General features: G+C 33.8%; 3 protein-coding genes across 4 annotated transcripts; all 3 read right to left on the reverse strand.

The window, feature by feature from the left end:
* Positions 1-1,820: 1,820 nt before the first annotated feature.
* LOC112749720 (long chain acyl-CoA synthetase 4) lies at positions 1,821-10,152 on the reverse strand. The gene is made up of 20 exons (XM_025798079.3): positions 9,743-10,152; positions 9,462-9,632; positions 9,005-9,068; positions 8,793-8,882; positions 8,352-8,408; positions 7,346-7,394; positions 6,623-6,699; positions 6,467-6,506; positions 6,276-6,370; positions 5,612-5,779; positions 5,292-5,402; positions 5,061-5,148; positions 4,823-4,889; positions 4,554-4,629; positions 4,334-4,451; positions 3,488-3,733; positions 3,255-3,394; positions 2,688-2,870; positions 2,220-2,339; positions 1,821-2,110 (listed from the first exon to the last, which is right to left on the reverse strand). The coding sequence occupies exons 2-20, from the start codon at positions 9,611-9,613 to the stop codon at positions 2,063-2,065; spliced, it is 1,989 nt and encodes a 662-aa protein (XP_025653864.1). The 5' UTR covers positions 9,614-9,632; positions 9,743-10,152; the 3' UTR covers positions 1,821-2,062.
* Positions 10,153-11,322: 1,170 nt separating this feature from the next.
* Positions 11,323-15,136, reverse strand: LOC112749721 (uncharacterized; the record flags this gene model as incomplete). The annotated part of the gene is given in 7 exon segments (XM_025798080.3): positions 11,323-11,775; positions 12,240-12,294; positions 13,990-14,129; positions 14,228-14,317; positions 14,433-14,488; positions 14,593-14,659; positions 15,068-15,136. Coding segments are annotated over 6 exon segments (606 nt in total). The 3' UTR covers positions 11,323-11,577.
* Positions 15,137-17,165: 2,029 nt separating this feature from the next.
* On the reverse strand, positions 17,166-21,629 carry LOC112749723 (nucleoside diphosphate kinase IV, chloroplastic/mitochondrial). 2 transcript variants are annotated; one of them, XM_072218723.1, is made up of 13 exons: positions 21,520-21,629; positions 21,350-21,432; positions 21,136-21,199; positions 20,909-21,026; positions 20,677-20,831; positions 20,501-20,546; positions 18,982-19,071; positions 18,756-18,908; positions 18,630-18,667; positions 18,502-18,552; positions 18,031-18,198; positions 17,788-17,900; positions 17,166-17,554 (listed from the first exon to the last, which is right to left on the reverse strand). In XM_072218723.1, the coding sequence occupies exons 1-13, from the start codon at positions 21,592-21,594 to the stop codon at positions 17,431-17,433; spliced, it is 1,278 nt and encodes a 425-aa protein (XP_072074824.1). In that variant the 5' UTR covers positions 21,595-21,629; the 3' UTR covers positions 17,166-17,430. The 2 variants fall into 2 exon arrangements, with proteins under 2 accessions (XP_072074824.1, XP_025653867.2); XM_025798082.3 differs by lacking the exons at positions 20,501-20,546; positions 20,677-20,831; positions 20,909-21,026; ... (1 more) ...; positions 21,350-21,432; positions 21,520-21,629 and having other exon boundaries at positions 18,756-18,878; positions 18,982-19,732.
* Positions 21,630-22,223: the final 594 nt, after the last annotated feature.

Here is a 22,223-nt window from a genome sequence, read left to right on the forward strand (position 1 = left end):
AATATAATTTTTTAATAATTATTTGATATAAAATTATTGATATATCTCTATTTAATATATTTTTCAAAAAATTAATATAATAATAGAATTTTTTTCTTTCAAAAAGAATTTTAGAATTTAATCTATTTATATTTAACTATTTAAAGTTTTAAAAAATATACCGTATATGACATTAATTTCTCATTTCAAATATAATTATCTAAACTTTGTTGCATATAGGACATCTATATTAGTTTTTCCCGGATAAAGAAGTGTGGATTACTTTTAAGAGAAGAAAAAACTATGAAAATTCATTTTTAAAGAAAAGAAAACTCAACAAACATTATGACATGTTTATTGAAATTATGTCTACCATTTAAAAGTCAAAACCATTACTATATATATAGTATGCTAGGGGTAAAAACTGAGAAAGCAATGGGGATGGTGGTAAACTTAAAATTGAATAATAAGTGAGGCAACAAAAAATATATAACGCAAGGAAATAAGGATACTATATATAGTAATGATTTTGACACTTTCGTCTTATGTCACCTGGTGTATGGAAATTGAAAAGCATAAAAAGTAAGGAATACTTTTATTTTAGTGTCAGGAGATAGATAAGCATGTTAAGATTATTTAAAAATAAAATAAACAACATATATAATGATATTATTCCAAGATTTTCAAATCATATCATAGGCATTTATATTTCTCAGAATTTCATGGTACTAGTCACACAAGAAAGTCTCATGAATTATTTCCAATACACCAACTTGGCAAATAATATGGGTTGAGTGATATATATGTATATTACTATTATAAAGGGAATAAATGTGCAACTAGTTTGTAGTCTTATATTCACTGCTTGTAAATTTGTAAGATAAGAGGTTAAAATATTGTATTGTTATCGAGAAAAGTACTATTATTATTATTATTATTATTATAAGTTGTTACATAATTCATTTGTATAAAATTAATTTCAAATGATATATTTTGTTTAGATTACATAAATATATGATTTTATATAGTAAAATATTATAAATAAATAATAGAAATAATATGTTTTCTAGGATAAGAAATGATTATGGTATAATATTCAGCACTAAAGAAAGAAAACTTTTAGGTGCAGAAGAGTACATGTATGATGTATGGAAACAGGTTTGGGCTTTGCCCATAGAAATAACTTTGATTAATTAATTTTGCCATATCGAAAATTGTTGTTGACATTTGATCATCAATATTGTATGTATGCATTAACTCCAACCAAAGTTTATCTACGGCCCACCTTATTTTCGGCTCATTTGTTTCCTTAAAAGCGGTTTTGTTTTGTATTTTTTAATATTGTTCTTATCATTTATCAACAATTCTGTTCGAACCAGCTGTGTGGTGTAATGACTAATGGGCCTATGTTACAGCCACTTGCTTTATGTTATAGCCACTTGCTTCAAGCCTCCGGAAGGGATGGGATCATTCTGCGTTATACATTGATGCGGTCTCTTTATTTCTTTCTGAAGGAAAATGGTTTGTGCATGCTAAATCTTGTATGGCAATCGACAACTACTTTATTACTTGTAAAATCTGATATTAGTTTCATTCCAATACCTTAATTCTTAGATTTCTAAGACTAGATTATGTTTGGTATATACATCTACATATTGGTGTGCAGATATTACTCTTAAGGACCTGAGTCTAATTTGGATGTGTTTTGTGCTGTGAACTATACAAACAAAGTCAAACAGTTGTCGTGTCCTACACACTATACTCGATTAGTTAAGAAAATTTACAAATTAAATTGAAGACGGAAATAATTAAAGAGTATAACAAAATAGTAGGCTTTCAACTTAAAGAGAACTGGCGTAGCAAAGAAGTTCATTCCAAAATTCCAATTGCATATGTCTGCCTTTAGTGTAGCCCATTTAACGAGAAAAACAAAGTTACATGCATAAGGTACATAATTGTTTTGCTTCTATCCGTGGCGAAACAGTGTTCTCATAACTAGAGTACTTCAGGTATCTATTTTCTTGTACGATTGGTCAGAAGCATAATCTTTCAGTAATCATATATACAGTCACCAAAGCATACCTCAAGCACTGCGTTTGCCTCCACTCTTGTACATGTCATCGATGACATTCTGAGCACCAAACAAATACAGTCAGTACTTTCAACATCATACACAGCATAAGTTATGGACTAAAATCGAAGGGAAAAACAAATCAAATTAAATCATAAGAACCTTGTACCTTGTAATATTTAAGCAACTGAGGCCTCTTCATCTTATATGTGGGAGTAATAAGGTCACGTTCCATGTCAAATGGAACTGGGTCTAGATGAACGTCTTTTATAAACTCATAACCTTTCAACTGCAAAAAAGTAAAAAGGAAAAGGCTTCAGGGAAATTTAGTTAGGTAAATACATACCACTTAAATAATTCTTATAATTTATTAAAGTACAGAATGATTGATCCATCAACCATTAAATCACGGAACATATACTAATATTTAGAGAAGAATATCTTCTTTGTGATTGCGTGTACAATGCTAAGTAAATATGTGATAAATGGTTCATATTCTTTATATTTGAATAGTAGTAGCAACATGGATGGTGACATACACTTTAGTTTAATGTAAAACTTTATTCAAAGTATGACTCTCAGATATAATGCAAACATAACAAATTTGGACAACGATGTAGGACAAACTAAATAAGACCTTATTTTCCTTTGCAATCCTTGTGAGCTCCCCAAGTATGTAACTTTTCGCTCTCGAGTCTTTACATAGAGAATCAAAGTCAATCTTTATACCATTTTCTTCCGCCCATCGTTCAAGTACTGGCTTGCTGGGGTTAGCAACAGCAACAAGGAAGGACTCGAAACTATTACCATAAACCCATATCTGAAACAGGAGAAAGAATCTTAGTATCGGAGCACAGAACAGAACATTGCGGCTATGATCTACTATAAGTTGTGCTTTTTATCTGAGCACCAAATATACCAGTTGATATCATTCATGCATTTTCATGTTAAAACAAATAATCATTCAACTACAAGCCACACGAATACTAGCCACAGAATGCAAACACTACATATAGCAGATCAACATGCTCTGTTAACTCCCACGTCTAAACATGGACTATTGCCAATGTATGCGTGTATATGCTGGTAGTAAAATTTTCAAGAATAAAATTGCATCTCCTAAACATTCTGAAGCTTGATATGGACAATAAATCCACTAAAGCCAGGGCACCCCAAAAAGAATGAAAATGATCTGAGGACATACCGAATCAATACAAGAGAGTTGACGATATACATTCTCCAGATTTTCAACAGCAACATATTCTCCTTGTGAAAGCTTAAATATATTCTTCTTCCGATCAATAATTTTCATGCTTCCATCAGGTTGCCATTCTCCAACATCCCCTGTTGAATATATCATTCAAAAGGAGAACAATATAACCAAACAACCAATTTAAGAGGGCATAATTACAATTTTGGATGATAAAAAAGAATAACCTGTATGGAACCATCCATCGGTCAGAACCTCATTAGTGAGGTCATCCCGTTTGTAGTACCCTGAAAACAAGGTATTTCCCCTAACACAAATTTCTCCTCTTGGTGTGCTTCCAAGGGCATCATATCCCATATCAGGAACAGATTCCAGGCACACATCAACATTCGGTACGGGTGGCCCCACTGTCCCAACCATATCCATTTCATGTGGTAGTGAGACAAAGGTTCCCGCACAGGTTTCAGTCAGACCTATTGTCGTTTCAACAAAATCACAATAATCAAGTCCAAAGTATATTACAAGAGCTATAACCACCTGATGAAATTCAAATTAGAATAAACAAAACATAAATGGAGCTTCAATTATAAGCGTGTCAATAGACTAAGTTCTTATTTGCCAAAAGTTTTTAAAATTTATCAAGGAGGCAAGTTTTCTTTCATTCTTCATTGTTTCCTTGTTCATCTAGGATCTAAGGAAAATATTGGATTAAAAATTATTCTAGAAAAACAATAATGAATTGAATGGTCAGTAATTATACTAAGGTTTTTAAGTTCATAGAAATTCAAAGTATGCTACAAAAAAATAGAGCAAGTTTTACTTTCTCAAACAATTTCAATAGTTAGAAAATAACTTGAATAGTTGAATTCATATGATTAACTATCTTAAATAATTTCAGATACACCCTAAGATGGTAACCTATGGTAACAAGTTATTAACTAATCAACAGATCCAAACTTCAGCAGAAATTTGTCGACATTTCAAGCAAGCTTGGCTGTTTTGAAAACATGACTTCAGAAGGAAAAGGAAAAATGACCCGGTGAAAATTAGGTTCTGAAATAACAAGAGCATACCATATCCTTGTATGACATGAGCACAAGTAACGACTTTTAAGTAACTCTCCACATGTGGAGATAGAGGTGCTGCTCCAGACAAAATGAGGCGTACATGACCCCCCAACCCTTGCTTCACCTGATCAAGTTGCAAAAGCAAGACTAGTTAAAAAAATATAATGATTTACAGTTCCTGATCATTCTCATAGGCTGCGGAACTAAAACTTATGCATTCTACTACCTTATCAAACACAATTTTGTCAAGAAGTGGAGATGCCTCTTCATGCTTTCTCCCTTTCTTCATGTTGTTCAACTTACTGCAGCCAATTTTAGAGTTCGATTATTAGAATACTGCAATGCTTACTCAGGGAGTGCCAATACTTTGGATAAAATATGTGTGATTTGGATCAAGAACACTCGAACTTCATAGTTTTTTAGAGAGTCCGAAACATTTCACTGCGTTGTCATTCTCAAGTAGCTGTTTACAAATTATAATACCATTGTACTTACTATGAGTAAGCAAAGTTGAATAATGCTTGTTTCAGGAAGCCCCCAGCGGAAACCTTTTGTGTCAAACCTGTATATCAGATGGAGAACAGGGTGCAGAGACTGTTCAGAAATATGGATACGAAAGAAATAGAACTTAAGAAAATCGTTACAGAATCACATTGGGTAATCCTAGCACACTACTTTAACGTTACTAAAATTATAATTGGATCATCAGCAACATATGATGTTGATAAGATACCTGTGTACACTCTATCAAGCACACGTGGAACAGCACAGAAAATAGTTGGTTTTAGCTCCCCAATGTCTTCAATTAACAATTTGACATCCTGCAGCCATGGCATAATTGTGGTCATAGTCCTTCCAAATCAAAATTTGTCCTTTCTTTTGCAGATAAAAATCAAAACCAAAGTTCAGTTATCACTTCAAATCTCCATTTGGTAATGACAGATTTAGCACAACATAAACTCACCCCACGCCAGAAACCAATGGAGGCACCATGCCATATAAATAGCTCTTCAATGACCCTATCAAAGATATGTGCAAGAGGAAGATATGACAAGTAGACATCCTTGTCATTCAACTGTCACAAAAGGAGATTAGAAGTCAACAAAAGTACACCTAACAGATTTAGAATCTTAATGCATCCTAAAATTCTAATAAGCTAGACTGTTAAAAAATGTGATATATAATATGCTTAACTTGAATGAAATAAAAGTGCACAGTGGGAGTGCTCTGTGCATTCATGGATTTATTAGAAAAATCTAGGTGCTGGAAAATAAAATAACTTACTTCCTCCTTGACAGACTCCAACAGTCGCTTAACCCCAGCTAAGAGAGTAAGGATACTCTCATTAGATATCAACACACCCTTGGGATCGCCAGTAGTTCCACTAGTGTACATTATTGTACAGATGTCACTCTTTTTCTTCACAGGAAGATCAAAACTTTGATTTTGACCCTGTAAAAGTCATTGAGAAAAATTAAGAAGCGAAAGAAAAATTCCTTCCCACACCATCATGACTGAACTGAAGTAACCAATATGTCCTTGAGTTTCTACTTGCAACATAGCAGCCTTCGTATTATTAATAAAAGAAGGAATGCTTTTCCTATCCCCTCCCCCCTTCTCTAATTCCCAGAGCACAGAACTCTGTTCACGAGTTGTTTACTACGTACATCACTAATACACCCACTGCAGGTGCATAAAGATAGTTTTATCATTTCTAACAGTAGGAAAGGCTCTTCTTGTTCCAAGATCATGTTAAACCAGCAACCTCAACAGCAAATAATAGTAGAATTTATATAATTTATTAACAAAGTATCTTTCAACTAGAACACAGGTGGATAGCGATAGAGGATAGATCAATTTTCACGCGAAAGAGTATTAAATATACCGCCAAGGAAAGAATCATCTCTCATATCAGCACAAAAGGTAATACAAGAAATGAATAACATACCACTTGCAAAAATTCATCCCACGAATATATTGCCAACCCAAACTTTTCAACTTCTTGCTTTTGTTCAGGTGTAACCTTCCCAAAGCTCACAAGCGCTGCACAAAGAAAAAGAGGTGATTGCTTCTTTTTCATGAATATATTTTTCTGTACAAATATCTGAAGGAATGGCTAGAATCAAAGGAACTTCTTACTCTTGAGATACTTTGTTGTATTTGGAAATGTCTTCAATAGCTGAAACATTTTCAGGAAAAAGATAGATAGATAAGAGTCAATGTATTGTACACAGTAGCTAATCTTTCAAAAATAGTAAACCAATATAAAAAAAGAAGGTATTTTAATTGGCTAACCTCCGGTATTTTCTTTTCTTCTACAAATGATACAGATACCTCTGCATGGCATATAATAAACTCTACAGCGCCAGCACCTAAGTCATATCCGTGTGTCAAAAACAATGGTCATTATAATTAGAGAAAGTATTAGGATGCCACATATATCCATCCTTGAACCTTAAGCCTGATATAGAACCTAAACAACTTGTAATTGATTATCAATATCTGTACAATTGGATGTCCTTTAATGCAGAGTTTCAATTTTTCTGCATGCTGTTAAATTTCAAATGTCGTCATTGTTTTGAAAGATAAGTTACCACATTTTATGTGACAGGTGTCGGTGCATGCTTAGTAATTACAAAATTTTCAAACACAATGTAGCTTTATTCATAAATTGGTTAAGATTTCAAAAACACACAAATTCGTGAACTAACTTATTTCTTGATAATGTTATTTGGAAATAATATAAAAACTGCTAAATAACCATGGGAGTTCCCAATGCACGTGTGAATTTGGCCCTTGAATAATTCTTTTTCACCAAAGATAAATTATTCAAAAAAATTGCAAACGGATCAGTGAATTCATTTATTAAATGTAAGAGTTACATGAGCCCCACAAGGTCACACATTTTTCAGTTTTATCACAAGTCCTGTGAAAACATATTGGAAAACAAACTATGCTTGCAGTTGAGTAAAAGAGTCACCATGAAATACGCTAAACAAGGTCTGTCTCTGCACATACCTAAGGTATCATACAAAGGAACACAATAAAGTCCGTGAGCATTGATGGCCTGCAATTATTACATGTCCAAAACCATTGAGTGGAAGAAGCTATTCAGCAACATATAAAAGGCTATTAGGTCGCCAGGGAGGCTCACCACATAAGCATAGAGCACCAAGCAATAGAAGTGGTCCTTACCAGAGAAAGTAGATATTGAACAGACAAGTAGCAAACAAAAGCAAAATACTAAACATGGAAACAATAGTATAGATACAGCATAAAAAAAACACAGAAAAATATCCACAGATAATATAAGGGATTATTCTGGTACCAACATTTTCTAGTGAGTAAACACTAAACAATACCCATTTGTGTGTTTTACTTGTTAACCCTTTTTTCTTAAAATTTTTTTAAATTTATTTTTCGAATTTTATAAAATACGAAAATATTTATTTAATGTTGCATTTTGCTCCAAGTAATTGTTACTCCCATTCTTTATTTCTGAAAAATAATCTCAGAACCTCTCTCTTTATATTTCCTCTTTTACTCTTCTCCAGCATGCTATGTCATCATGGTAACACAGTGACCATCCACACCATCGACCCAGCACCCTATGGCCATCGCCGCCCAATACCTTGCTGCTATCGTCAAAGCCATTTTGGTTCAAGAGGAAGTAGTCCAAAAGCAAAAAATGAAAAAAATGTAATATGGTTTTTGAAGCACCATAATTCAGACGGTTCATATTAAAACAGTAAACAAACATTTTTAACAATATTGGCTAAATTCTCTTGATGAAAAATATGTTATAGGTTAATTCTAAAATATTAAATTTAATTTATTATTTGAACTAACTAACTAACAAATCATCTAGTTGACATATGTATACTCAGGAACCTGTACTCGTATAAATTACTAGTTACCTTAACAAAAGCCATAAATATAATAAGAAACCACAGCAAACATAGTGTATAGCAAAATCAGATAGAAAAGTTCAACAAAGAGAAGATAAATTGAAAATTAGACATACCTCCATGCTTATAATCCACTCTGCACAATTGGCACCATAAATACCACATTTTACACCCTGTAAAGCAAATACATGACTCAAGCACAGAAGCTCAACTTATTATATAGGGGAAAAAAACCACACTCATATATAACAATAGCCACTAGGCAACGCTTAGTTGCCAAAAAAACAAAAAGAACTAAATGTCAATGGCGTATCATGACAATATGTAAAGTAATTCAGTACGGAACCATTCTTTTGTATGCGGATATGAAACAATCAAGAACATTTCAAGTCCTTGGGGTAGACATTTTTACGAAACCATGCACTTTTGTGGTTAAATGGGCCTAAACATCCAAAATAAACAGAGAACAATACTAATAAAACAACATTTAATAGAAAATAATAACACTACCAAAATAACAGCTTAATTTTCTAATGCGAATGGCATAGGCGACTTACTTCCCCATAGCCACAGCTGCGGAGGGAATTCCCAATCTTTATCACCAGATCATATACTTCTTCATATGTTTTCCACTTGTACTTGCCGGGCTATGAAAAGATACCAAAAGTAAAAAATGGTGCATTCAAGTCAACCAAAAGTCAAAGCTGCTGTCAAGCAATGGCAGGAAACTTCCATAACATAAAAGATCTAGATGGCATGGGAAGTTTACCTTCCCATCCACGATTTCCCGGTGACCAAGCATTGGATTTTTCGGATATTTCTGGGCAGAAGTTCTGGAAAGAAAGTACTTGCATTCAGAACCGAATCGTCTAATATTATACCAAAACGAGTCCTAAATGCAACTAAACTCAGTAAACTGTAGTAAAGAGCTGGATTAAATGATTAACACACATCGTGTTCTCTCAAGTCCTAAATCAAATGAAATTAAACCACATGCTCAACTTCTAATCTGAATTAGAAGATGCGGTTTGAAAGTTGACTAGTTTTAGAGTAGACAATTCAGATCGAAACTCTACCTAAATCCGAAACAGATCATAGAGCAGTGCTTAAGTAGTTAGACAGAAATTAAAACAAAAAACCGAATCCAATTCCAACGAGTTTAGTGAAACAAATAAAATGCTGAACCTGAACCACCAACAAAAAAATGTTCGAGTAAGTGAAGTAACCGGAAAATATCCCAGCAGTTATCGAGGCCGGGAACAGGCGGAGGAAATCCATCCTTTGCGAAGAGGCTCCGATAAACAGGACCTCTTGACGGCCTCTCTCCTTCGGCCTCCTTGGCTTTCTCAACTTCAACGATGAATCTCTTCTGCGCCATTTCCCTTCACGCGTTTCTCCTAACGGAACAACAATTTGAGTAGAAGTTAGATGTTAGATATCAGCTGAGAAATAGTGTGCAAGGGGCAAAAACATTAAATAGAATTTGGTTAAGGTATGTGACCCCTACCAGGTTTCTGTGGATTCTTTTGTGTTGACTGGCAGCTCTGAAGAGAGTAGAGTTGAGTAGAAAAAATTGGAGGATGGTGGCGTGGCGTGGCGTGGCTGAAAACCTGCCTCACTTCGCTTTTTATGTCGTTATTACGTGTAGGCCTGTACGGGCTGGAGGCCTCTCGCAACACAAATAATTTAAATCTAATTAGGTTTGGATTGGTAAACAAATTCTGAAAATTTCAAATTAAGCTAGCAACTTTTTTTGTTTTTGGTTACTTAAGACTTTTGTTGGATTGTGCATTAAGCAGAGAAGACTTTTATTAGATTAGTTTCTTGTTTGTTATCTTTTGTTAAAAAAAAAAAGGAAAAGGGGGGGGGGGGGGGGGATGTGATTGTTGAAATAAAACTTTAAACTAACTTGATCTTGTATTTTGTGAGTTGTTAAGCTTTTGTTCTATATACTTGCACTTGACTTGATTAGTGCGGTTAGCACCTAATCAGCTCCGATGTTGATTCGTCTTGTTTGTTTTGTAATTTTAACGGGATGGTGGTATATTTCATTTTTATATTGGAAACATACACAGCTTTAAATCTCATTGAAAAAATTAATTTTAAAACACATTACAAATTAAATCTGAGATTGCCAAAATTAAATTAATAAATTGTGTTTAATCCAAGCATGTTATAAAATGATTCAACATTTAAACCTGATCCAAGGAGGGTCATATAGGAGCATCTAATTCTTAAAACTCAAAATATTCAATTGAAGAATCAACTGACTAATCATTTTAATCTATTTACTTCAACACGCTTATCATTTTAATCGTAACTCTAATCTTATGTCAATTATTCCTGAAAAATATTCGGAGGAACTTATCTTTGAAATTGTCATTTTGGTGATTTTTAGATTTCCTAAGATTTCACTTCACATTCAATTAATTCCTTTTAAAAATATATAACTTCTATTTGTAAAAATTTTAATCTGATTAACCCCTATAATCAGAGAATCAAACTTAACCATAAAGATAAGAACACAAATTCGAATATGAAAATAACATTAGAATATTCATATTCCAATATCCTTGAGAACAATGTTATCCAGAAAATTAATCTAAAAATGTTATCCAGAAAATTTTGGACACATTTTTTTCTTTTCAGCTTTCAAACTTCTTTGAAAAAGAATTTGGCTATCTATCTCGGCTAACCATTGACATCATAATTAGTGGAACACTTCAAACAAAAATAATACTACGTTATTGCTCCTTTTAAAGAATAACACTTGATACAACTTGACAAAAGCAACGATGGGTAGAAAAGTCCACCGGTAGAAAAGTCCCCTAATCGTAATTTTTCTTATGATATACTAAAACGACTCAAAAAAATGAACCAGAAAAAAGAATTGAATAATCCCCATTGTGGAATCATTGCCTCCCAATGTTGAGCGCTTAACTGAAAGCGAGAAACCAACACACGTTACCCTTTCAGTAAACGAAAAAGCTGATTAATAAAGCTTAAAGGATAAATAATGGAGGAAAGCCAGAAAATTACATCTTCCTTGCAGCGAACTACAGATATTCCAATGACATGCAATTCAAATGACATTCAAACTGGTAATTTACCGCATTATGAACCAGACGTACACAGTGAAGTAGCACATCAACAGAAAAATGTAATATACAATGCAGGAGCACAGCAACAGAAGTTCAAAACACCTCCGAATGAAAAAGGAATAGTGTTCCACCTAAGGCTAAAAGACATCTAGGTTTTGCATTTGCACACTAAGAAATTTTAACCTGCATCACTCACTCAGGATGCAGCAGACTAAGACAGCTTCGATTTCAGCCAGTAAATTTAGTTGCCACGTCGACCTCTTCCTGATGGGGGCCTCCGATTTCCCACCCCATTGCGCTGCACAGCATTATTCTGCCTCGATAATACTCTCATTCTTTGTTCCTTCATGTTTGCAAAGAGTGAATCCAGCGTCTGAGGCCTTTGCTTAGGCACTACATCCCCATTACCCTGCTGTGGTTGAGGTGAAGGCACTGGTTGCTGCATGTAAAATTCACAGTAAAGGCTTGCATATAGATGAAGCACAACTCTAACCAATCTCTTAGGAAGCCACTTTCAGGATAAATGATGCTAAACCATGAAAAAAAATAAAATAAAATAAAATAAAACTTCAGTTTAGCTCGGCACTGACCACAACAATCACAGAATGGGAAGTGACTGATTATCATTGGACAAATCGTTTTACCTCAACAATAGTAGCTGTCAACCTAAATCCCTAATCCCCAATCCCAAGAAATATAGATGGCACCACACAGGATTGAAGAATGTACAATTTCATTCAAAATGAACAAAGCATGGCATGAGTAAATAAATCTCAACTGATAACCAGTTAGCATCACCAGAAGCCTTCTTTGCTTCAGACAGTAGACAATGTTAATCTTGAATGCAGCTTTAAAAGATAAAAACAAACATAACACCAACCAGTAAAGAAATTAGTCCCAAACCTTTGCAGGAAAACCTCCACTGGCAGCCCTTGTCTGATTTGCAGGAACTTGGAACCTACACACACAAGGAAAAGACAGGGATAATTCAAGTGAAGACACATAATACATACAAAATACTCCAACAACAGCGAGTAGCTCCAAAATGCTCAGCACAACTGACTATGATCTCTAACAGAGACCTTACACTACTTAAAAACCTTTCACTTCATTAAAATGTTGAGCTTCTTACCATCGGATTCTATACATATCCAACTACAAAGAAAGAAGGGGAAAAAGAACTAAGGACAAAGACATTAGTTACATAGCCAAGGGCCAACTTCAGGAACCAATTCGAAATTTCCACACAGAGCAGACAGTTGCAGTGTGATCTGTAGTTTGAACTGGTACCCAAAAACTTCAGTGAAACTTAAAGGTGATACCACAAAGACTGCCATGCAGGCAAACCAACTGAAGACTTAAAGGCTTCCCCACAAGTCATCAATGTAAAGTTGCCAGAAGATTCAAGGACACCAATTTCTTCACATAACAACCCACGGTATGGCAGCTGTGCAGGTGGATAAAATAACTTGGAGCAGATATTTACAGATCATCTTCACCACCACAACGTTCACCAAAGTCAGACAAACTCCACAATTATTAACTTGATTATCAAACACAATGTTTTCTATAGAGAGAAACCATGGAAAAGTGACTCCAGATTCTCGGTAGCAAAAACTATTTTACTACACAGAATGAACAAAGATCTTTTCAATTATTGGACTGAACATGGATCTTTTCAATTATCTGGCCTTTTGTTGAAAATAATAAATAACTAGGAAGGTAGAATGTTGCAACTTATTGAGGGCTCCAATTGAAAAAAAAATATCATACTGCAGAGCAAGTGTATGCATCCTTACAGGCTTTGCAGCATGGTCTCAAGGTAATCAGGTGTTCGGAACCAATTTTCATATCAAAGAGAAGAGTTATAGCAAACTGAGAGACGGGCAATAATCAACAACCCAAAAAACTGACGCCAAACAAAAGTGTAGCAATTCTCACAATGCAGGAACTCGAGTGTGGCCATAAAATGTAATGCTAGCAATGACCTCATCTCTTCATAATGGGCAAATTCTCAAAAAAAAATGCATGCTTAGTCGGCGCCACAATCACTACACATGTGCCTTAACAACCGAATAACGCACGGTTGTTTTTCCCATGAGCAAGCAACTAATCATTGGCAACATTGTCCCCACTATTGTGCATGCGATGGGTACTCCCCCACATCCAGGGTGAGAAACTTCTGAAAGACTCTTCATGTTATCATTTTTAGCAACATAATTCCAGTGAATCAGACTAGGCCTAGTTAGAAATCCAGTTGCTCCACCAACCAGCTCAACCAATAAAACTCCAATTATTTAACAATCAATATCCACAGTGACACTCAACATAGACCCATTCAAATCATGAAGTTTGCACAATAGACTTATCAGATTCTAAAGCAGGTATTCAATACAGAATTCCATAAACATGTGGCTTGCCCTCATTCATAATGTCTACATGGCTCCTTTTGCAGAGTTTAAAAAAAAACTTATATATGGAAGGCACATTAAGTTGGGCCATGCTTTACCTGCAATAATGGAAAAAAAAATAATTTTCGTTTTTTGCTATTTACAAGCATTGCATCCATAGTCAAATGCCTAACCGGTATCTCATGTTCTAATATCTCTAAAAGTTAATACAGATGTAAATAAGAATTAAACAAATATAATACCTTGCTTTATTCCAGCTAGCTACCCTACTGCGATTAAAATTTCTATTGCGCAGAGGTGCATTAACAGCTTTTCGTGCAATCTCAGCTGCCACAGGAAATTGGTTTCCCTGGAAATTAGACCTTCTTTTTGCAAGAGCCCCCTAATTGTTATGATATTTAACGGTAATATTAGAAACATGAATACATAAACAACAAGGGTACGAAACTTCATATAATCATGTTTCATAAACTCAGGTACCTGTCTAAGAGAAGATCTTGAATCCATATAATTCCGTAGCTTTGAAGACTTCTCTTGAATAAAATTGTTCGAAGACTTTAAGCTCTTGTTCTGTGTCGGCATACAAATTAAGGAGGAAAAAAATGTTAACCATGTTAAATACTACAAGGCATCACCAAGTGGCAAAGGCAATGAAATAATACAATTTTACATAGGAAATTCTTACCGGAACTCGTCTTTGCTTCCTAGTCTTCTTGTTCTTAGACATTTTGATTATATCATCTACAAATAAATATCAGAAGATTATGGATATTAGATAACATTAACCAGAGAAAAATATGAAATAATAAATGGCTTCGAAAGGTCCTTCAAAATATAAAGCACACCTAATGTCATGTCCATCTTCTTCTCTGTAAGCGCAATTGCTTCCGTTGTAAGAGGTTTGGCAGCCATCTGATAATGTATAAATAATTTGATAATTTGATACTCATATGTATAAGCACATAAGACAAAATTTAGAAGCAACCAGGACGAAGTAACAACAAAAAAGCCAGTTACGGAGGAAAACATTAGTAGCATCTTTGCGATTCTTAACGAAAAGAGTAAAGAAGCAGCAACAAAGTCGAGCATATCATCAACAGAAGGTCATGGAATAAACTTTAGCCAATGGAGTTCTGAAATTGCTAAATTAACAGCGATAACAAAACAAATCGCTGCCTATAAAATCCTACAACTATCAACCATCTTAGTTTTCTAATTCTATTAGGAACATTGAAGGACTCGATCAACAAAAGGAGAACAAGGCGATGTTGAAATTTCAATTTCTAATGGAAAGGCATTAGAAAGAGAGAGAAGCCTTACTCGTAGGAGAAGATGAATCTCAAACCTTGGAATGGAGTTGCAATCCTACGGCAGTTAGCTAGGGTTTTGGTTCGTATTATTCCCGAGAGATAAGAGAAAGAGCAGAAAAACGATAGAGGGAAGAGAAAAGAGGGTGAAAACTGAACTGAAAAGGGTTAAAAGGAGAGGATCCGATATTTATGTGATGGTAGATGGCGGTGAGTTAAGCGGGTCAATTTCTAATTGTATCCACAAACCCATAACCCGGCCGTTTTCCTCTGTTTCCCAGCTGCCTTTACCCGGTTTTTAGCGGCTTTCAAATCCGCTTAGCTGGATTTACCGATTTAGTTTACTGTTTCCTGCTTCTTGCGCACCAAGGCATATTCGCGTCGACTCATTTACCAGCTAAAACAAAGAAAAAAATATTTTCTATTCTCAAAATTGATAATATTATTTTTTAGAGTTATTTTAATTTAAAAAATTTATTTAAAAATAAATATAATAAAAAAATGACAGAATCAATTAAGAAATAACAAAATCAATCTCTTAAAAATAATTTACTATGAGTAAATTGCGAAAATATGATATTTAGGCCCAGTTTGAATAAACAACTTAATTAATTTTTTTTAAAAATAACTTAAATAATAAATAATTATATTAAAAGTAACTTATAAATAAGTTATTTTGTGTTTGAATTTTTAACTTTAAAAATATTTATTTTATAGAAATGTAATAAAAAGTAGTATTATTATGAGATAAATTATTTTTTTAACTTCTCTATAAGTTTCTAAGAGCAACTCCAATGCTGGAAAATAGAGTTACAGGGACCCAATTGCCATTGGAACAAAGAGGAAAGAGAAGCTCTTCGATGAAATCAAGGCTGAGAGTTCCTCTAAGGAGGGATTTGCAGCAACCAATAAAATCATGCCATGTGGTATTCTAATTTAAAAAATTTAAAACATATTAGATATATATCTATTTAATTAATTATTTATATTAATTATTTAATAATTAATTATATTAAATCATATTTAATATAAATAATTATATTAACTCAATATCAAATATTATTTATATTGTTATATTGAATCATAATTAATTAAATTTATTTACATAAAAAATAAATTTAATTTTTATATATTATAAAATAATTTTTGGTTGGATTATTTATTTTTATTTGTAAAATTTAAAATACTAATCAAATTTAAGTATTTATTTTAATATTTTATAATATTGAATTATTTTAAATCATAAATTTAAATAATATTATTATAAAAAAAATAATTATATTAATTTTAAGTATTTTAATTAATTAATTAAGTGGGATCACAACATGGACTAAAGTTAGTTCCTTCTAATGGAGAAGAAAAAAATGCTTTGAGTTCCTATTTACTATTTATGACGCAAAAGTTGATGTGGAGTTACTTTTTATGACAGATGGGTCATAAATAGGGATTGAGATGAGTTCCCTATTAGAGATGGTCTAAATAGCTTCTTAGAAAGCTGCAATTTGATTTTGAAAATTACACTGGATATTAATACTACTATTTTTCATAAGTCAAAAAGATAAAAAAAGTTACTTTTAAAACTCCCCAAACAGCCTCTTAACAATGGAATCAAATTTATTTAAGCTGATGAGACGTTTCAAAATATTCAATATTGGAATCCAATTAGACTCAAATTACATTTTTCTGAGAGGAAAAAGAAAAATCATATACATAGTATACCATAAGTCCATAACCGCTAGCATTTCTTCCTACCTCTTTTTCAGGAATCTCTATGTAAGTATATTTTAGGATGCTCTCATCCTCATTGAGTCATTTATGATGACAACTCAATTGTTCTCGTTCAATTTTTCATTTTCATCTACTCCTTTTAATTTGGTGTTTTCTTTTAAATTGCCCAAACTACAACAATATAATGTTTGATTGAAATAAAATAATATATTTAATATGTGTAAACAATCCTAAAAGGGGTGTTTGAAAACGGTTTGCTGGAATCAAACCTTATCAAGGTGCTCTTGTTTTATACTTTTATTTTTAACCAAGAATAGAGCGCATATTGTGATAGTAATATTCATCATTATTTAACAGTTTAATATGCAGAAGATACTTATCACTAGCATAAAAATTTCGAGGCATTCTTCCCCTGTGAAATAACATAAAAATTAAAATTAAATACATCACTGCTAAGTACCAACTCTATTATTCTCAATTCCGCATATCCATGGCTTCTATGGAAAGTCGTTGTTGTCATTTGCTTTAATCTCTGACAAATAATTTATTCTATCTAAAAATTATACTGTCCTACTCAGTACTCATCCTTTATGCCAGAGTTCTTGGAGTACCAACAATGAGGGATTAAAAAGAAAACAAAAGAAAATTTCAGTTGGAACCATAAATCCACTTCTCGGCATTGCTGGTAAAACTAACCAACTCCTCTGGCTTAAACCACAACTTAATCTCATCCTTAGCAGTTTCTGGACCATCACTTCCATGGATGATATTTCTGCATGCACATGTAACAATCAAATTGTAATGAACAAATATTGAACAATGCACGTCTACTATATAAAATATAATATAATAGGTTCTATGTGTATCCATAAAAATCTTTTTTCAATGTAATTACTAGTTTAACTAATCTCACATTTAATTAATAAAAAGATGGATTAATGTATATTAGTTCGTATATATTAGTGTAATTGTAATAAATCAGAATGTGTTTGTAAAAAACAATACCTTCCAACATTAACAGCCAGATCACCTCTAATAGTTCCAGGTGCAGATTTCTGCGGATCAGTGGCTCCAATTAGTTTTCGGCCGTAAGTTATTACTCCTTCTCCTTCCCAAACCTGTTTCATGAATTCAAGGAAAAATGAGACTAGTCTAGAAACAATAAGATATTGTTTTGTGTTTTGTGTTTGATTCCAAAGGTAAGAAAGAGGAAGAGTCAGTTATAAGTTGTAAGGTGTAAGCTGTAACCATTGCAATAACAGGGCCAGAGCTTAGGAAATCACAGAGCTCATTGAAGAAAGGTCTTTCACTGAGATCATGGTAATGCTTCTTGGCAAATTCCTTTGAAGGAACCAACACTTTGATCCCCACAAGCTTGTAGCCTTTGCGCTCGAAACGAGATATAATCTCCGAAATCTGCAAGAGCAGAACAGAATCTTAGATCTTCAACTTAATTATTTAAGCAACTATGCTACATCTACATCAAAATCAGCTACCAAAATTAGTCACTGGTATAAAATTATGTTGAAATACAAATACACATTGAAAATAAATTAAATCACATATATAGTTATACATAAATATATTGGTGGTTGATTTTACTTGCTAATTTTGGTATTTAAGCAATGCCAAAATATATTGAGAATACGAATAGCATTTTTGTTATTTAAGCAATGCGTAGTTTTTTTTATATTATCCAGCAATGTAGTTTCACTTTACCAGGCCTCTCTGCACTCCATCAGGCTTAATGGCAATGAAAGTGCGTTCAAACTGCATAAACAAAATAAACAAATCAAAGATGAACAAAATAAGAAACAATCATACAGTTAGAGAGATGCAAAGCATACCTCAGCAGCATGAACCTCCTGATCTTGGAGCATGTAAGCTGTAAACACAGCAAAAGAAAAAAAAAATTGAAACAAGATTAACAAAATTTGTGTGGTCAAATTTGTATTATAAAGAACCTAACTTACCTGCGGCGGGGAGAGCAAGAGCTCCTGAAATCCAGGAAGCGGGTGCACTGCCAGAACCGCTTTTTCCATAACTTGAAACCAAACACGGCGCTTTACTCCTCAACGAAACTACAGCAGCGGCGCCTAGAGTAATATCACAACGAACATAAAACTCTCAGATTCTGAATTGAATATTAATAATAAGGAAGATGCAAAAACATGATGAGAGAGAGGTAGTGAGGAGTACCAGAGTGGAAACGAGAGGCCTTGGAAGCAGAGAGAAGGGACCTGGTGGCTCTGGAAGCGGATCTGAATAGTTGAGAAGTCATCTTTTCGGCTTTGGCTTCACACAAAGAAGAAAGATGACAGCAACGGCAGCGGCAGGTTAAACTACAGATGCGACAGCAGACACTGATGGGATGTGAAATTGTGATGCCAATATTGGGTCGGGTTTTGTAGGGAAAAAGGAACGGTATGCCAATACTGGTCAGTGCCTAGCTAGAAAAATGGTGCGGGCACGTGCTAACAAATTTGCATGTTTCATTACGAAAAGATATAAATACGAAAATTTTAGAGAAAAAATACGTTTATATATGTAAATTTTATAATTTTTTAAAAAGGAATAATAAAATTTATAAAATATATTTTATGTAAAATGTAATATTGAAATAATTTAAATAATTAATTTAATATCTTAAATTCCACATCTAAATGATTTTAAAATAAAAAATAAAAGGTGAATAGGATTCACTCAAAATAATATAATTTGAACTAATTTAAAAAAAAAACGTAGTCAATTTTACACAATACGTACTAGAAAATACATTTTTACTCAAAACAATTTGTTGATGTACGTATCCAGCGCTAGAATAAGTAATAACACTTGTGGTTGAAGAGAAAAACTCACTTTTGTTAATTCGGAAGCTCACTTTTTGCAAATGACCTCACCATTAATTTTAGTTTAGTTTAGTTAGAGGAAGGCAAGAAGAGATTGAGGTAGGGAGAGAGAGTGAGGTGAACTTGTTCTTTATGCCCTTGCAAAGTGACTATGAACCTTTTTTCCTTTTGTAAACAGAAAGTAGTAGTATCGCCAAGTGGCATGCATTTCCTCTTATGGTGGATAAGACGCACTTATGGTTATGGGGATGAAAACAAAAGATGTTCTCCACATTTTTTATTTTAACTCATCACTCAGTTCTTTGTTCCTACGACCTAAAAAATACGATATCCCAAGTGGCTTGCGGTCTTTTTTTCCCGTCATATCTCAACTTATTAATACAGAGCAAAGATGCTTCTTGGTAAAGAGTGGCACTCCCATAATGTTCACATATATATATATATATATATATATATATATATATATATATATATATATATATATATATATATATATATATATATATATATATATATATATATATTTATATGCCACCACCATATATCTCTCTCTCACACAATTCCATTTAAGCGATCCATCATCAAAACCAACCAGTATGCCTATATGTTAAGGCATAAGAATCTAGATCCCTTGGAAGATCACCAAAATTGCAAGGATTGAAAGTTTAAACGTAACTGGTTAAGTGATAGAGAGAACTTCCATGAATATCTAATAACTGCTGAGCTATGTTATGTACAATAAAATGAAATAATCAAATAATTAAAATAAAAACTCTGACGTTAGTGTGATATTTACACAAGTAGAATCCACAAAGAAAGGAGTAAAACATGTCACATCTAAACTGAACCATTGGGAGCTGTTGCGCCACAATCCAATTTGCACTCAGCTTGTAAAGCTGATAACCATGCGTTTACCTGAAAGGGTAATGGCGGAGAGAAACTAAGCCATTTAATATGACGAGAATTTAATGTAGAATGCCATAACAAGGGATTCGTGATTAAAATAACTACTTCTAAGAAACAAATAATCTACACTTGGACGCACCTTTATCTTAGAATTGCTTGAACACTCATAACGTAATCCATGACGAGTTAAAATATAAAAGGCATATCGCATTTCATCATCTTCACACTTGAAACTGGGTAAAGCGCCTACTTCAACAATATCAGACAGAAGCGTGGAGTCCAATGGACTTAGATCTGCAAATTTTCCCACTTCATCAGCAATTTTAATTAGAACGGGAGACGGAGAGGAAGAAAACAACTAATTTCACTACCTGTACACAACATATATAAATACAGACATGCACCATGGAGAACAATGAACCGAGGAAGCCAATCATCTATGTCTGTGTCATCTATAGGTGGAGGTTCTCCTGGTAGTGTTGCCCACCTCTGTAGAGGGGAAAAATGAAAGCAGATTGGTACTAAACTTGAAAGTAAATAGAATAGTTAAGTATAAATCCACACAAAGTAAGCTAATGCAGTTTTTGGCAGTCAGTACACTTCGAATGTACAAATATCCAGAAAGACGAGATGACCGCAAAATTTCATCGATATTTTCCAACCTGTGAGAAACAAAAGGATTTTGATTATTTACATGAAACACTAGTCTAGACACCAAATGCATGGCTAGCATCTTTATTCTTATGTAATCTATTTATACTATACTGTAGAACACAAAAGCCCATAATAGTCCCAAGTTAAGGGTCACTAACTGAGCTTTCAATTGAGCTTCTCTCTCTTCCATATCGGCAAGTTCTGATCGAAGTGACTCTACTTCTGCAGCTGTTAGCTCAACCTACAGAATTATAAATTGTCTTAGTAAGACATAACAGAAGCTTACAATGATGAAATGTGCACTGAACAGGACCTACTCAAGACATACCTTTTCCTGACCCCCATTACCAAGCCATGGCAGCCCACGCAGACTAAACAATCTCAACATAGAAGCAGCCCTCATTGTTCTCTGACCCCACAGATGCTGCCGGGACCTAAACTAATCTAGGTTGAGTGACTGATATTAAATAGACTCAAACTCTGACTTTTGGATTATCCTCTTTTCCTTTCCACCAGGAAACAATACCTCAAATGTTTATTGGTTCCAGGTTCAGTAATCGATGGTGTTCTGTTCTCAGGGGATTTTGCAACTGATGCTGGAACTTGGAAGTAATCAGGAATGAAGTTTATTTTGCCAGCACCATCATCCATGGAATTGACCTTCTTCAAGAAAGAAAGTTGGTATTATATCAGAGCAAGACGGTAACAATTAACAATATATGCAAACAGAGAAATACTCTGAAACATTAACAAGTCAGTTCAAGATGGCATATAAGAGTTGAATCGTATAGTGACATGATCATCGGTATCACCGTATCAGTTCCCCTAACCCAAGTCATGGCCAAACTTTTTTTCTCCCTCCCCTAACCAATTTTAAAGCCCAAATCCCTTAAGGTAAACCCATGTAAGTATGAAATAGCTGCCAGCGCAGGGGCATTGTCACTTGGGACAAAGTACTCAAGTAAAATTGGCTATCCTAAAGACTGCAGGTTATGGGATTGATTGGTACTATGCAACGACATATTATAGAAA

The sequence above is a fragment of the Arachis hypogaea genome, chromosome 15 (genome assembly GCF_003086295.3).
Source record: "Arachis hypogaea cultivar Tifrunner chromosome 15, arahy.Tifrunner.gnm2.J5K5, whole genome shotgun sequence".
Classification (NCBI taxonomy): Eukaryota; Viridiplantae; Streptophyta; class Magnoliopsida; order Fabales; family Fabaceae; genus Arachis; species Arachis hypogaea.